Source organism: Xiphophorus hellerii, chromosome 6, assembly GCF_003331165.1.
Source record: "Xiphophorus hellerii strain 12219 chromosome 6, Xiphophorus_hellerii-4.1, whole genome shotgun sequence".
NCBI classification, from domain to species: domain Eukaryota; kingdom Metazoa; phylum Chordata; class Actinopteri; order Cyprinodontiformes; family Poeciliidae; genus Xiphophorus; species Xiphophorus hellerii.
In genome coordinates, this window is record NC_045677.1 from 18,953,115 (window position 1) to 18,969,317 (window position 16,203).

General features: G+C 38.6%; 1 protein-coding gene across 17 annotated transcripts in view; it reads left to right on the top strand.

Moving 5' to 3' along the window:
- greb1l (GREB1 like retinoic acid receptor coactivator) overlaps positions 1-16,203 on the top strand; it is a 60,797-nt gene that overhangs the window by 28,994 nt on the left and 15,600 nt on the right. For 5 of the 17 annotated variants that reach the window (XM_032565347.1, XM_032565350.1, XM_032565351.1 and 2 more), the window contains exons 2-13: positions 513-630; positions 5,212-5,977; positions 9,066-9,257; positions 9,372-9,548; positions 9,704-9,880; positions 10,393-10,539; positions 10,884-11,006; positions 13,439-13,576; positions 13,690-13,815; positions 14,741-14,878; positions 15,065-15,250; positions 15,831-16,130. In XM_032565347.1, the coding sequence (XP_032421238.1) occupies positions 5,779-5,977; positions 9,066-9,257; positions 9,372-9,548; positions 9,704-9,880; positions 10,393-10,539; positions 10,884-11,006; positions 13,439-13,576; positions 13,690-13,815; positions 14,741-14,878; positions 15,065-15,250; positions 15,831-16,130 (1,903 nt within the window). In that variant the 5' untranslated portion in view covers positions 513-630; positions 5,212-5,778. Of the gene's footprint in view, positions 1-512; positions 631-5,144; positions 5,978-9,065; positions 9,258-9,371; positions 9,549-9,703; positions 9,881-10,392; positions 10,540-10,883; positions 11,007-11,032; positions 12,550-13,438; positions 13,577-13,689; positions 13,816-14,740; positions 14,879-15,064; positions 15,251-15,830; positions 16,131-16,203 lie in introns of those variants that run through there. The other 12 variants (XM_032565359.1, XM_032565360.1, XM_032565355.1 and 9 more) reach the window with 10 other exon arrangements.

Genomic DNA, 16,203 nt, shown 5'->3' on the forward strand with positions numbered 1-16,203 from the left:
GTTAGCCAAACACCCCTTTACAAGATAAATATTGTACACATGGATGTTACAGGGACGATGTATTCACCATATATTGTGGATCTTCAACAACAAGTACTTCATTTTATGCTAAATATTGAGAATCAGGGAAACAATGTAAAACCCATTAAAGGCACAGACTTCCATATCCAGCAACTATGATTACTGGGTAATCATAGTTATGGTTAATCATAGTTATGATTATCCAGTAATCCTAACTGTTTATACACTTAATTCACCATATGAAGTCACATGCTGACACTAGACAGACTTCAGTTTTCTGGGAAATATTGTGGTATTTCAATATCGCAGGATCTCAAGCCACAATAACTGATCCTGCCACTAATTTTTAAAGAAAGGTGCTTATTGTAATCATTTTATTTTTATTTGAAATGCCATTACTAACAAGCACAGTGCATATTTTGTCTTTGGGAAAACAAAACCTTGAGATTTTTGTGACCTAAACAGAAATTTCTCTGTTCTTTCTCTTGTAGGTGTTTCACTAAGAAACGACACATCTTTTCCCCATCTGAAGGTTTTTGCTGATTATTAGAGATTCAGCATGTAGCCGAGGTAAACAAGTCCCTTCACACTTGGGAACAGTTGGATATTGTAAGTTTCCTTTATTTAAATGCTGTTTATGCTGAAATATCAGAATTTGGTGTTTGTGTGTGTGTGTGTGTATTCTAGGCATGAGCCTACTATGGAATTCTAAGAATACTTTTAATACAGAACAAAGAGTAACTTAGTTTCATTTTATGATATCTAGACAGAGATTTTAAACATGATTGAATTTAATTTACCAGAAAGGGCCTATGCACAGTCGAATGTTGTTTTGTTTTGGGTTTTTTTTAAATGGGTTGTCAGTTTGAAAAACTCGAGTCTACACAAGGTTGTTTCCAGAAATATTTTCAAGCACATCGAAGCACCAAAGATTGTCCAAAACCCTGGTTTTACGTTCACAGATCAGTAAGTGGCAGCAAGAATAAAGTATGGGACATGCACCTAAAGATTCCACATAAGGTTACTGGTGAACCCAATGAGAATACAAGAATGGCAAACCACAAAATTTAAGTGAAGTCTTTTGAAGTGATAATGAAATCGAGCTAATTCTCGGTGACACATTTCATTATTGAACTAGTAAACTACAAGGCAATCTGCCACTGTAGTTATATATGTCACGTTTGGGGTTATATTTTGGGTTAATCAGCTAATATTTCACAAAAGATGTTTTCGCTATTTACATGGCCATAGGAGGCCATTTTCACTCTGGAAACTATTTAAAAAAAAAAAAAGTTGGGTTTTCTAAAACTTAGATTCTCTCTGGACGTTGTGTGCGAACAGCTAAAAACTTTCCCATTTTAGAAAGAAAATGTTCCTTTCTGGACACAGACTACCACAGGCTTCAAGTCAACTGGTAGTGTGCTGACTGTAGCTTCAAAACTTGGGGCCTGGGGTCTTCTTCCCTGCTGAGGGGCCTCCTAGCCCACATCTGTTAAGGACCCACTTGTACTATCACTGTGAGTAACAAAACTCTCTTAAACTTCAGGAGTCTATTTAAAAGAGCATTTTGCTTTTGCTCCGGGGTTGATACATTAATTTCATAACAAAATACATTAATTTCTGGAACACAGAATTCATCTACTGTACTTCCTAAACAGCATGATTGCTGGTAGTGCTTTGTGATATGTAACTGTAACTGTACGTTATGCCATTCTCCATTCTGTTTGAGAAAACTTGAGCAAAGGCTAGAAGCCACAAGAAACACATGAAGAAAGATTTAAAGTAGTTGTCGTACACAGCACAGACCTGATGTGTTCTCATGTTTTCTCCACTGTGGCCTCTTGAATGAAGATCTCACTCGCTCAGTGTGACCCCGGGTCAAATTCATACAATCTGTTGATGCCACCCAGTAGCTTTTTGATGGTCTTGACTGAGCATCTTTGGCCTCCACTCACCACTCATAAAAATGAACGTAAGTCCGGGCACCGGTAGGCCAGGGAACGAAAGTAAGAACGGAGGGGGAGAGGGGGGCAATACGGGATATTTACGGCACCTTCGTTCGTCACACTCATAAACCCATCTACCAGCCATAGACCGCCAATATGATTTCCACCACCCGTTTGTTGAGACCGGGATGACATGAAATTTATTGTGCGGTTCGTCCATAAAGCTACACTTACACTGTGACCATCAACTACTCAGCGGCCCGCTGTGTTCAGTCTATCTGCTTACCTGTATAAATACTCCTGCAGCGCTCTTCCCGCTGTTCACTTTCAACCAGCAGCTCCCAGAGGAAAAAGGCTGCCGTACTCCAGGCATCATGCCAGTCATTTTAAGGATGCTTATTGGTCCCCCACAAACAATGAAAACCCGGATATTATCATCAATCAATAAAATCCCCACGGGCCAAACTTGAAAATTGGACGTTATGCTGCTAACACTTGGCTTTCGTCAACAACTCAGAGGCAGAAGTCAGAGCTCCGCGCAGCGCAAATAACGTTCCGGATGGTGTTCTGTCAGATCATCATGTGCTGTCAGAATAGCATACATTAAATTTTTTAGATTTGATTTTTTTTTATTTACTTTATTCAACAGACTCATGGTCACAAAGATGATACACAGACAACACAACATATAAAGAATAAAAGACAAAATAAAATTAAAAAAAGAAGAAAAGAATCAAATAAAAATAAAAAAGAATCAAATAAAAAAAAAAAAAAAGAATCAAGACTAGACTTAAGTCTGTCAAAAAAACTGTGTTCCAACTCATGGTGTGTAACTTGAGATTTAGAAATTATATTGATACAACATCAAATTAAATAGCTAATTTTTTAAGGTATGGTAAAATGTTTGGCATTCATTTTAAATTTTGAATTAAAATTTAAAACGTAACACATATTTATACTTAGAAATACCAGTTACTCCTACTAACATACACCAAGGTATTAAAAAAGTTTGGTTCCATAGCTGTCTGTATTTATTTCTGGAACACTGACTTTGGTTTAAAGTGAAGAGATACCATAGAAAGTGAAAGAGAGACTTGAGTTTTGTCCTGTTGTAGGGACCATTTCTAAGCATTACCATATTTTTCGGACTATAAGCTGCTACTTTTCCCCACGCTTTGAACCAAGCGGCTTATAGCCCGTTGAGACTTTTCTGTGGATTTTTCTTCAACCGCCAGGGTGGGATGCAGGAAGTGAATCATTGGAAGTCAAAATTGGAAATCAAAGAAGTTCCCTTATGGAAAACTGAGAGCGGCAGAGATACTAGTGGCTTATAGCCCGGTGCGGCTTATATATGTACGTCTCCAGTTGTTTGTTTTTTTCAAAAAAATTGTAGGTGCAGGCTTAGAGTATGGTGCGCTCTATAGTCCGGAAAATACTGTAAATACATATTACATCATGGTACAGTGTAACAAGTTTTAAAATGTTATACTAACCAAATGTCCAAAAAAATGTTTCAATATAGCATTCTTGCATCTTAAAGTGTTGCATTTAGAAGCCAGAAAATGTCCCAGTGTGTGGAGCAGAGAGTGATGTAGTCCTGGCTGTGCCCCCACCTGTTGCTGCACTTTGTTCATCAATTCGCTCAAACTAATCTCCAACACGGTCCTCTCGGTTACAAAAAAATAAAAAGTTTAGCTGTTTGAAACGGTTTCCTGGATGCAAAACATACAGACAGTCATAGTGTGGGAACTAAAGGAGCACCACCCATCACTCTGAGTGTAGCTCTGATAAGAGTGATAGGTGATACAAAGGTTTAAAATTTGTTATTATTATCTTGGTTTACGTGGAAATGTATTCTAAATCTAGTATCCATTTATTGTAAAATACTTAGTCCCATTCAGAACATATTTCTAAAATAAAAATTCAAGTACAAACTTCTCATTATGAACCAATTTGTCTTTTTTCCAGCATACAAATAACTCCCTTCAGCTCATAGGGTCAGTTTGCTTTGACACCACCCAGCTGATACAGCAGAGCCAAAGTTAGTATTGCAACTCATAGGATTCACAATAGCAGTGTGCAAAACTTGTAGGGAATAAAATCTTCATTCAGGCTACTCAAATGCATTCAGCAGTTTAAATACAAGTAAAAACTACCCCTGACATGTAACTAACATATTATTAACTGCATCAGGTTCTCCTGATCAACATATTTTTCAGACTTACCATATATAAGATCAGGTTGATTTTCTGCTTAGAATTCATGGTGTTTATGGGTTTGTTCTTATCTGCTAAGGTGGATCTGGGGGATGTTGTAGGTGGGTTGACTTCAACCCCCCTATTCTGTCTTTGACCTAGATTTAGGTCAAAGACTGAAAAAATAATGTGAACGTGACTTATGTGTCACAATATAAGTAATTATTTGGTTTGCAATCTGAGTAAGAGTTCCTTTTTCTGTTTTAAATTACATGTATTAAATTATGCTACACCTTTTGTGCAAATTTATTTTGTCAATAAACCATTAAGTCAGATTTTTATCGAGGGGTTTTGTAGCATAAGAATCCCAAGGACAATTAAAAGGCATCAGTCTCAAGAGAAATAATGACTTGACATGTTTAAATTAAGTTTGGTTTTAATTTATAAATAAATTACATTATCTTCTGAAGAAAAGCTGTACCTTAACATATTTTACATCATTTAAAGTTTGAAGGAAGCAAGATACAAAAAAAACAAAAAACACTTAATTTATTCAGCTGATTTTTAAACAAAATAATTTGGTCTAGTTTAGGCCATTTATATGACATTCAAAAGCTGCAACGAATCTCTGTCAGACTTTAATGAGAAGATTAAAAAATAAATAATAGGATTAGACATTTTTTTCTGATACGCTTGAAGTATCCAAGCTAGACCTCCTCTTTTTGGCTCTTGTGGTGTTTACCACAACAGTGGTCTGCACCGGTCGAATGTAGTCCAAGGACAAACATGAAAGAGGCATTTCAGGTCAAACGTGTGTGTCAGGAAAGCGTCCAACCCCCACTTTTTATTTTAGTCTTCTGCTTTTTATCTCTCACAGTTTGACTGCCTAGGTTAGGAACACCTCTGATGTGTTTTGACAAACTAAAAATATGAGAGTTGGAAAAGAAAACTCCACCAGATCATAGCTATAATTCAGTTTTAGTCGCATGTGTTATGCTTTCTCTCTCTTCTGTCTCCTCCTCTTGCTCTTGTTTTTTATTTATTCTCAGACCTCTGTCCAGCTGCCACCTGGCACCAGAGAGCCAGCCAATCACAGCTCCACAGAGGCCCGACCTCGGCAGATGTCCCGCAGTGGACACTGGGGGTGGTGGGGCAGGTCGGGGCACTGAAGGCACAGTGACACAGCGGACAGAAGGCTGAGAAAGACCAGAAATGATTGTGAAAATGCCACTGGCTTCAACCATTTTGTTTTGATGGGCAGAATATAACTGAACTTTAGAATAAGATATTCCATTTTAAATATGTAAGTGAAATGGTTTCCATTGTATAATGCTAAATAATGCTAAGTCAAGTTATTTTAATATTTTACAGCAGAATAAAGCAAAACAAACATTAAATACATCTACAGCTTCATGTATGAAGTGAAATTACTGTTAATTATATCACGTTTTTGGTTAAATATCCAGTTGCATTTGCTTTTGGTTGTAAACAAAGTTTCAAATCAACTCATAGTGGCAGAAAAAGACTAAGTAAAGGGTCTGTGGTTGCTTTGCTGTCTATGAAGCTTTCTCTTATTACAGTATGTAAGATGCTAAATCCATGAGCTGAGATAAACAATGTTGCACATTGCTCACCTTGGTGCCCCCTTTTTCTTTGTACTGTCACAGATAATGGGAAATTCGTACGCGGGGCAACTGAAGTCTGCTCGTTTCGAGGAGGCTCTCCACAACTCGATCGAAGCATCGCTGCGCTCCAGCAGCGGAGATCCGCAGCCCATCTTTACACAACTCTACTTGGAGCCGGAGGCATATCCAGGTAGAGTCCTCCATAGACAAAGAAAAACATGATCTGACTTTTAACTTTCACAATATTAATTTAATAAAGAATTTTCACATTTAGATTTTAAATGGAAAAGAGGTTTTTTTAATTTTTTATTAAATTAAAACACATTGACAATATTGTTGCCCTAAAAGGCAAATAAAAGTATTTTTGTCATTTCGGCCATGTTTTAAGAACAAGTTTTAGAGTATGTTTTTGGAGAGAGGGGATAAGTGATAAAACAACACAATGTCATGCATCATTAGAATGTTTATTGAAAACAATGCATGGTGTTCAAATGTAGTGTAATGTAAAGTCTCACCCAGAGGTGGGGACTCGAGTCACATGACTTGGACTCGAGTCATTAAAATCAAGACTTGAGACTTGACTTGAACCAATGCTCAAAGACTCAGACTTGACTTTGATTTTCACACCATTGATATGGGACTTGACTTAACTTGAAGCTGTTTACTTGAAAAGACTTGATATTTTACTCAAAGTCTTAAAATTTAAAATACATTGTATTTATAAAGTGGACCCATTAATTCATTTCACTCATTTTGTATTAATAAGCGCAGACCGTCCCTCTGTTTTTCCACAATCCGTATGTATGTGTGCGTAAGCTGCAGAACAATCAATCAAATGAACACAATTTCAATTTAAAAATAGCAACGGGAGGGAAAACGAGAGATGAAAAATCGCTCAAAGCAGATATGCTCCTGTGAGTAATTTCTTTTGGGTACATCAATCATGAAATATCCAACTAAAAACGGAGTGAAACATGCAAAACCTGCAAGAGCTGATCTCAGATGGAGATACAACAACTTCCAACTGTTCGGCATTTGAAGTTGCACAAAGACGTAGGCGATACTTTTCTTTTACTTTGAGACAACTGACTAGCTAATATCGTGTTAGCAACTCTGGGTTACATTGGTGACACCGCTTATCTTTCACTTGCATGCTATGTTTAGTCCTGCTGTCTAAATCCGGTGATTCAAACGTGTCCACATTAATGTGCACCGTGTTAGCTCAGGAAGCCGGTGGATAGTGAGCGGGGCTCCGGATCAGAAAGCAGGTTCTGGATCTGAACTCAGGGAAGAGAGTTTCTCTCTGTCCCATCATAATGATGAACCGAGTCCAGTTCCATCACAGGAGGGACGGTGTACTCATAAGGGAAACTACTGTTTTTTTTACACCCCTTTCCTTTCCCTCCTCCCCCCACGGATCTTACGTTAGTTTAACTCCCCCCTCCTCTGACAGTAGCACCAGACAGAGACATTTCCCATATTCTCAAATCCAAAATTTGACAGGTATGGGTGTATTTAAAGACATCTATGTTGGGACATTATATTGCCAATAAATACTGTAGATTGTTTACTGCAGGTCAGTGCATTAAGTCTACTGTTTTTTCAGTTATAACTATTCAAATGGCAGCGTGATGGTCGTTGCACAAATGCGTTTTTCCTCTTGGAAATTTCCAAGTGGTATAATTTTGCTAGAAAACAAATCAAAATCCAGTAATTTTGCTATCCTTCAGAAATTGCTGTAAAAGTAAAAAAAATGTACAATTGTAAGGATCCTGAACGTAACGCAGTGGGGTAGTTCTGGGTGTTTCTGGATAATAATGCAGCACATTGTTTCGTGTCTTTGTTAGTGATTCTGGCAAGCTTGATTCACTCAACATGTTTTTATCAATATTGATGATGTGAAATTGGCTGTGACTTGGGACTTGCAAAACAGTGACTTGGTCCCACCTTCTGGTCTCACCTTCTTTTATGTTCAGGTTCTGCTGCTGTCAGTAATTTGTTGCAGTTACAGCTACAAGGCTTCTGGGACGTCTCCACCAAAAGACGCCATATTTGCATAACAGCTGAAGCTCAGTCAGAGTGGCTGGAGAGTCTCTGTGAATATCTTCACATCTTCCTACACATTTCTATGGGATTTAGGTCTGAACTTTGACTGAGGTTGTTGTTCTGATGAAAGGAGAAACTCCAACCAAAACCTAAAGTTTTTTCATGGATTACCCTGCATTTAAACTGATCCATCTTCACATCCACCATCCAGCTTTCCAGGTCCTACTGAGAAAATCCCTCAGCTTATGGCTGCCACTAGTGCTTTGGAGCTGCTCATGGTAATGCGCAGCTCAGATCTTTATTTCCCACTTGGGGAAATATAATACACAGCAGCAATAACAATATTCAAGGCATAATTCACATATGTCAATTCAAATACCACACTCAAAAAAAAAAAAAAAAAAACACTAGATGTTTTAAAATGTGCCATGCTTTGTCAAAATTGCATAAGAGATTTGGTAGTGCCTGGAACAAAAGAATATTTGTATCAAATGCACCCTATAAACGGCAACCTGTATCTTCTTAGGTGTTTGCTGTGTTTCTATTTAACATGCAAAAAAATCTACAAAAACCCTTTTCTTTCCACTGTTCCACCAGATTTGTGGTGTGCACAGTTAATGGTTGTCGTGTCAACAGATTCACACTGTTGAGCTTTGGATCTTCCTTGATTAAAGAAACTGTTCAGACCTTTCAGTTTAGGAGGAGAATCATGTCTTGGCTTTTTCTGCCATAGTCTTCATTTTCAGATGATGGACTGAACTATGTTTCATTAAGTGTTTCAAGCTTCTGATATTGTTTTCTAACCCTACTTTAAGCACTTTCTTGTCCCTTTCTTGTTCTTGTACCTTGTCCCTGACTTGATTGATATTTAATTTCTTATAGATGGACTCGCTTAACCACATAGGACACTTTTGGAGGCAAAAGGTTGGACTAGATTTCACTTTGAGGTGTTAGAGTAGGAGGAGATGAATTCAAATACTCTCCACGGTTGTAAACTAATGTTGAAAATATTGTACTCTTTTTTTTTTATTATTCCACTTTAAGATTCATTTGTGTTGGTTTATCACAGTCACTAAAAGCAATACATGGTGCTTTGTACTTTGTGGCTGCAATTGCTCCAGGGCTATCAATAATGAGGATTTTTCTACATTTATTTATGAAGGGAGTTAGAAAATGGTTTGACTTGATGTGAAAATTGCTCTGGTGACAATAATCATATGGGATGTTTCCAGCAGATGTAAAGTCAAAAGCTGACATGCCACTCCAGGGTGAGGAGGGTCAAGATCCTCTGAACAGTCACTCTTCCAATGATATGGAGGAGCTGGAGGATGATGACGACTCCGACAGCAGCAGCCCTCCACTTCCCTACCTGCAAACTCCTGCGCCTGATGGTTGCTGCACACTCGATGGTATCATCTCAACAGGTTTACTTTAAGAAAAAATAACTTTTCCGAAACATTCTCTTTAGAAAATTCATAATGCAGGATAGTTATACATGTGATTTGAACGTCTTCTGAAAAAGCATTGTCGTTCTCCAGGATTTTGTCAGGCTGGAAAGGACCTCCGTCTTGTCACCATAGCAGCAGAGCCCATTGAAGTCCCAGCAGGCTTCGAGCTAGTCGGTGCCAAGTCTCCCAGCATCCCCGAGCACATTCTGGTGTGTGCCGTGGACCGCCGCTTTTTGCCCGACGAGAATGGGAAAAATGCACTTTTAGGTCAGTCTGCCCTCATGATCTCAGACAGATTAACATTTTTAGTACTCTTGGTGAAATGAGTACTCAGCGCTAGCTAAACAACCGCACTACAAAACTCAGGTAGTAGGTTTAGAAAATAATGTAGTAATTCCTACATTGTTTACTTTTCCATCCAGGTTTTTCAGGAAACTGTGTTGGCTGTGGTGAAAAGGGTTTCAGATATTTCACAGAGTTTTCTAATCACATCAACCTGAAGTTATCCACCCAACCCAAGAAGCAGAAGCACTTAAAATACTACCTGGTGAAGAATTCACAGGGTGCTCTGTGCAAAGGACCCCTTATCTGCTGGAAAGGTAAGGACCTCCTTGCTGAATGCAGGATTTATACACCTGGATAGCACGGCATATAAATGTTTAGACATGTTATTTGAGCTCAGTAAGTTAAACATATTTTTTGCCAAATCTGAAATAAAATAAAATTAAATTGAACTGTTCTGCTTAAAAATATTTCTTTTAAATATCCAAAAAATTAAATGCAGTCATTTTATTTATTTATTTTATTTGAATAAACACATCCTATGTCTGTGAAACATTTTGTGTGTGTGCTGGTGGTTGCAGCTGAGATTCTGCCTCATGCAAAATCACTCACTTTTTATTATGTCTAATTAATAGAATAATAATAATATTCTTTTATGTTAATTCTTTAAGTAGTTGATGCACAAGTGAATAATTTTTGCATATGTACTCACAGCAAAAACTATTTCTTTAATTTCTCAAAATTAAATAAAAAGCTTCAGGTGATGCTGTGTGTTTTTATTGCTCAAAAACAAAACAGCTAGTCACTAATAATGTGCAACAATGTACAGCTTGTCCTCTGCTTGCTTTCCTAGACAGTAAAACCCGCCAGTTTTCCAGCAGCGTTTTGACCTCCAAACCGAGTTCATCCTCGTCTCTGAGCAGCAAAGAAAACGGTGGCACCAGTGGACACAGCTCGTCCCCCTTCTCCCTCTCAGGTGAGGCTGTGTGTTTGCAGCATTAAACTCTTTTGTTAAGAGAAATCTGGCTCAGACCCACAAATGATGCATTTGAGTTTCACTGAAACCTGGCATTTGAATGGAGCCACGTGTTGAACAGCTTCCGCCCAGGACTTTGTAAGATTTTGGTCTGGTCTCACCAGTGGGACTCATAATTATTTTTAAGTTCAATGACATCTACTGGATCAATAAGAAGAATAGGGGAAGGTTACAGCTTTCTAAATGTTTTATAGACAGCCAGATTATGAACAAAAAATGTCATACTTCAACTTTACACAATGGTTCTGAATAGTTTCTTCAAACTGTTTTTGTTTTCGCTCTAGATTCCCCGCCCACTCGGATGGCACAAGCTTCCTCTGTCTTTTTTGGCAGTCAGGATCTTGGAAGGGACTGTAGTTTCCTCAAACCTCTGGCCTCCACTCCCGGAAACAAAACATTGCCTATAGGTAAAGACTGTTTCCCTTGTACAAATAACTTTTTCCCACATTATTAACAGTTCACCTTGTATTTTGATATAAATTTGAATCTTAAAAACACAATTAAACCCAAACATTACTTACACTCACTGGACATTTAAAAGGATTGAGCAACTGCATCTACCTGTACACAACTGACACTTGAGCGACACCTGTCCTTACACCGAAAGACATTGCTTAGATACAGGCAGTCGCTTTATGTGGTGCATCAAAAAGGAGTCGTTGCTGACCATAAGCCAAAGATTAACCTCTGCTTTGGCCTATTTAGACACACTCCCAAATCAAGTTGCACACATAAACACAAGCGTGTGCGTGCACACCAATCAATATTGGAGGAAGAAACGCTGTAATGATTTTCTTAAGGCCTTGCTACCCATTAGGCGTTTTACAAGGTTGTGATATTGACAAGCAAAGGCTACACATAATGATTGGTGTTGCAGCAACTTGCACGCACAGTGGGTAGGAGATGGGAAAATGTCCTATTGTAACAGACATGCATGTATAGGAAATCAATAAGCCACTGTTAGTCCTGACTCATTTAAATTTATTGTTTGTCCTCTGCAGACAATTACATGCTCAAGGAAAATATGTGCATATATATGTTGAATGGCTTCAGTCCAGGACTCTGTTTGTAAGTTCTGGACTTACTAATGAAAACTAGTGTTAATTTTTATTTAACACTATTAAGTTAATAGAAACGCACTGCCATGCCTGTCCTGAGGGCAGAGCTGTTAAAATGAAGAAGGCGAAATTGTCAAGTGGTTGTTTGACCAATGGAAGAAATAAAATCACCAAAAGTCGTTTTAAAGTAGATAGAAAACTAGGCTTCAGAAAGTAACTAAAATCATTAGACCCTTTCTGTCTGAATATATTAACGCTTTGACATGGATAAGGCCCCATTTTTCTTACTGTTAATTGTTTTGTTATTTAGCAGCTTTTTGCACAACTCTCTGCTACTTTATAGCTGATTCAGCAATCCACTATCAGAGTCAGTTTTTTTCTTTTTTCTTTTGCTACAGGTTGGGTGTGACTTGAGTGTAAATAGTGGGAACAGGTGCAGATGAGGTGGGTGTGTTAGCTAAGAGGCAGGGTGAGGACTTAATGACTGAAAAGTGCCTCAGATTCCTTTAAAGAAAGGAAACGTGGTGAATTCCAAAAGGTGTAGGAATCTTTCAGCCTCACCATAAATCCAGCTTTCCTTATTCTAAAGTTCACTAGTTTTGCCTGGGGAAACCTGGCAGTTTAGGTTAGTGCACTATCCAGTTCTGCCACGCCGATCCATGCAAGCTTTAAAGTATTTATATTACACATGTAGGGTCTTGTGAGAAGAGTCACAGGACATGAAGTCATGTCAGCGTGGAAAATGTTGACAAACCTTTGCCTAATAGGCTGCAAGAGAGCGTGAGACCCTGACCTGCAGGCGTGGGACTGCTGCTTGGGAGTTAGGTGACCATCCCCCACCTTCCCTCTGACATTGTGATGCAAACTGTTGATAAGCTAGACTCTATTTCTGGTAAGCATTTTATGCAGGAAGGGCCTCCATATCACGCTAATTATGCAGCTCTAAAAGAAATGCAATAATCTGTGCAATGACTATGCATTATGTTACCATTAAGGACCGAGAATGTGCTTGCAGCATTTCTCCAGTGCCTTGGAAAAGCACTCACAGCTCTTGGACCTTTGCACATTTTACCACTACTTTACAGCTGAATTCTCAGGTCAAATGAATTTTCAGGTGAGAGAATCAGCTGGCAGGGCAGCTGTTAGTTGCTCTTCCCCCAATTTTAGCCCTTAAAGGAGAATGGCATAATTGTTAAATCTGTTGAGAGAAAGACAATAAACATTTCAATGCAGACACTTTTGTCAGATGAAAACATTCTGTAGTAGGATCAAAAATAGCAACAATCTTTCAGTAAAAGCATCCTGCTCTGGGAGGCTTTTCTTCAGCAAGATAGGGAAGTTCGTCAGAGTTAGATAACGCAGGAAGAAATCCTGTTGGAAGCTTAAAACTGGGGCAGAGATTCATGTTTCACCTGGAGAACAACACTGAACATATTTTCAGAATAGTTTAGAACAAAGCATAATCATTTGTAAGACTATCTGTCAGTACCTAAAAAATGATTATTGTTCACATCCAATTCGCCTGAGCTGGTGCTACTTTGAAAGAAGATTGGACAAACATTTTAGTCAGTGGAAAGCTGATAGAAATATAACTGCATAAGACCTAAAGCTTTAAATGAAGACAAGTCTACTAAGTATCTACTCAGTGTGGTTGAATATATATGCTCACAACATTTTTCAGATTTTTGGTTGTAAATCTCTGAATGGTTTGAATACTTTAGGAAGGTGCTGTATGTGATTTATTAATTTAACGTGCTCTGTGTGTATGTGTGTGCTTGCAGTACCCACGGCTCTTAGGGTGAACGGTCCAACGAACGGCCTGGGTGTTGATGTCCACACTTCGTTGCTGAGCCCCTCGCAGGTCTCCTTGGTTCCGCAGGCTCAGGGGTATCGCACTCCTGATTTAGGAGACAGTCCTGGTAGGCCCTTTTTCTTTTTCTCTCTGTTATTCTTCTTTCATCTTCAGCTTGTCTTTCTTCTGATCTGCTGTATTTGTATGTAACGTTGTTTCTGATCTCTATTTGATGATCAGTATCCTCTGCAATGAACTCCGGTCCCCCGAAGAAGCGCCATCGCAGCTGGCATCCCAGCACCTTGGTCCCAGTCCCACCAACGGCTGTCCCTGTGCCGGCAATTCGTCCAATAGTTGGCTCTCCAGGTTTGTTTCTCAGCCATATGTTTTTTAAAAAAAATAGATTCTACTTTTGACTAGTATTGCTCTGCAAAGCTTTTTCATTGACTGTCCAAATGTCTGTCTGTGACCCTGTGAGCATAGTCTCTGTTCTTTTAGAGATATAGTTTTTTTCTTTCCCTCCTGTGGCTTTCCATCCCTCCTGTGTGGAGATGATTTTCCCCTGACGTCACTTAGCTCCTCTGGTTGTTAAGGATGATTCACTCTTTGTGACCATGGAGATAGAGAAGGACTACTCTGTGCCAAAATAATGTTGATAATTTTACACTTGGGGAAGCTGTCTAGTTATTATGTAATAGGAGTTGACACACAACTGTATCACTCTCCATTATTAATAGCTCCAACAATAAAAATCTGGAATAATCAAACCTTTCATTGTTAGTACTTTCTCTCAGTGTGGAAAATCCCACTGCAAGAAATAATAGTTAAAAAATCACAAGGTCAGACATCAGACAGAGTCAAGTCAAATTTGTTTGTATTGCATATTTCAGCAAGAGAGGGATTTCAAAGGTAAATTGGCCCTCAGTATTACAGATCCTCCACCATGCTTTACATCGACCTGACGTGCTTTTCGACATATAAACATGCTCATTTCTTTATTATTAAAAAAAAAAATTTCTTTAGTTTTCTTTCTCTGACTTTAAAGTGCAAAGTTTTTAAACCGTGTTATTGTTTTAAAATTAGGGTCTGCTTTGATCTTTTCCAGGAGAAACATGTAAACTTTTTCTATGTTTCAGAAAAATTACATTTTCTATTTCTTTTTCCTCAAATGTCTAAACAGCAATCACCAAAACAAGAAAATAGCCGCTGTATCTGCAGCTGTCAAATAAATGTAATTAATAATTATTTTTATATGTGCGAGCACTGACTCTTTTTCTTAATTCTCCTCCAGGTTCTGTATTAGCCGTGTCCTCTCCTCAGCCGCTGGCAGCTGGTGTCATTCAGCCCCAGCCTGTCAACGCAGGAGAAACGGTCATCGTTCCTGAAAACCTGCTCAACTCTTCAGGCGTTCGTCCCGTCATCCTCATTGGTAGAAGTTTCTTTTCACTCATCTGTTTTATACTAAACGCATTCAATCCACTCTGTCAGGCAAAGCAAACACAATGAAAGGATGTCTGTTGTATTTTGCATGAAGAAAACATTTTTTGGAGGATTTTTATGTATGAACACAAACACTTTCTTTCACTGTTTTATTCATGGCAATGTTCCTCTTTAGGGCATGGCACTTTACCTTATTTCTATGGGAACGTTGGCAATATAGTGGTGAGCCCTCTGCTGGTCAGCTGCTATAAGAGCAGCCAGCTGACAGAAAAAAACCTGGAGACGTTGGGTCTCCACAGCAGCCAGATGCTCAGTGTGGAGATGATGATTCTGCTCACTTTGCAGTATCTTGCACGTTTAGGTAAGCAGCTGTTTGTTAAATATGCAAGTAACAAAAAAAGAAGCACCATTCACGTCATTCACCATTCACGTCAACTTTATCTGAATATTACTTAGAAGTTATTTAAGTAAAGTACTGTAAAAGGCAAATATCTTGTTTCATAGATAAATTACAAACAAAGTGGTATTTTTAAATCTTCAATTCAGCCCAGTTTTCTTTAAAAGTGTTGCTTATTCCGTTTTTTCTACTGCTGAACTTTTCATCAACAGACTTGGATGCAACACTCTGTGAAGAGCTTCCTTCTTTAAAGATGACTGGATCATAGCCTATTATTCCTATATCAAAGCTCCTAAGCTTTAAAAACTAGGCTTTTGTAAATATTAAGATTTTTAAAATTTTGGATTAAGCTTAACAGTGTAAAACATAACATGAATAAATGTTCAAAATATTCAAATCTGTGTAATATACCTACTCAATTAATTAACTTTTTGAGGTAAATTATGGGAATAAAATAATTTAATCATCTATGTGATTTTCTAATTCGCTCAGTAAGCAAAGGAACCTGATGAAGTTATTTTCTTTATTTCAACCACCTCTGCAGCTTCAAACCAGATTCCTCTGAGGGAGGAGCTGGAGCAGATCGTCTTAAAGGCCATGCTGTGCTGTCCTGGGAATCCGGCCATCTCCCCATCCCAGCTTCCATGGCTGGCTCGACTGGAAGCGAGCGTCTCCGGGGGCAGCGTGCAGGTCGTGGTAACCCACAATTCTTTGGGGGAGGGAATTTCTGAGTCCCTGCGCTCTCTCAGTGAGGGTCCTCAGCATCAGCAGCGTCTGCCAACCTACGTTGTCATTATATGTGCGTCGAAAATGAATGGCAACGAGTTCTGTGTGCTTGTTTTAGGTGAGTCTAAAGCACTGCTTTTCACATTTTCACAACCAACTTGCACACAGGTTTGTTCAGCTAATCTTAATAC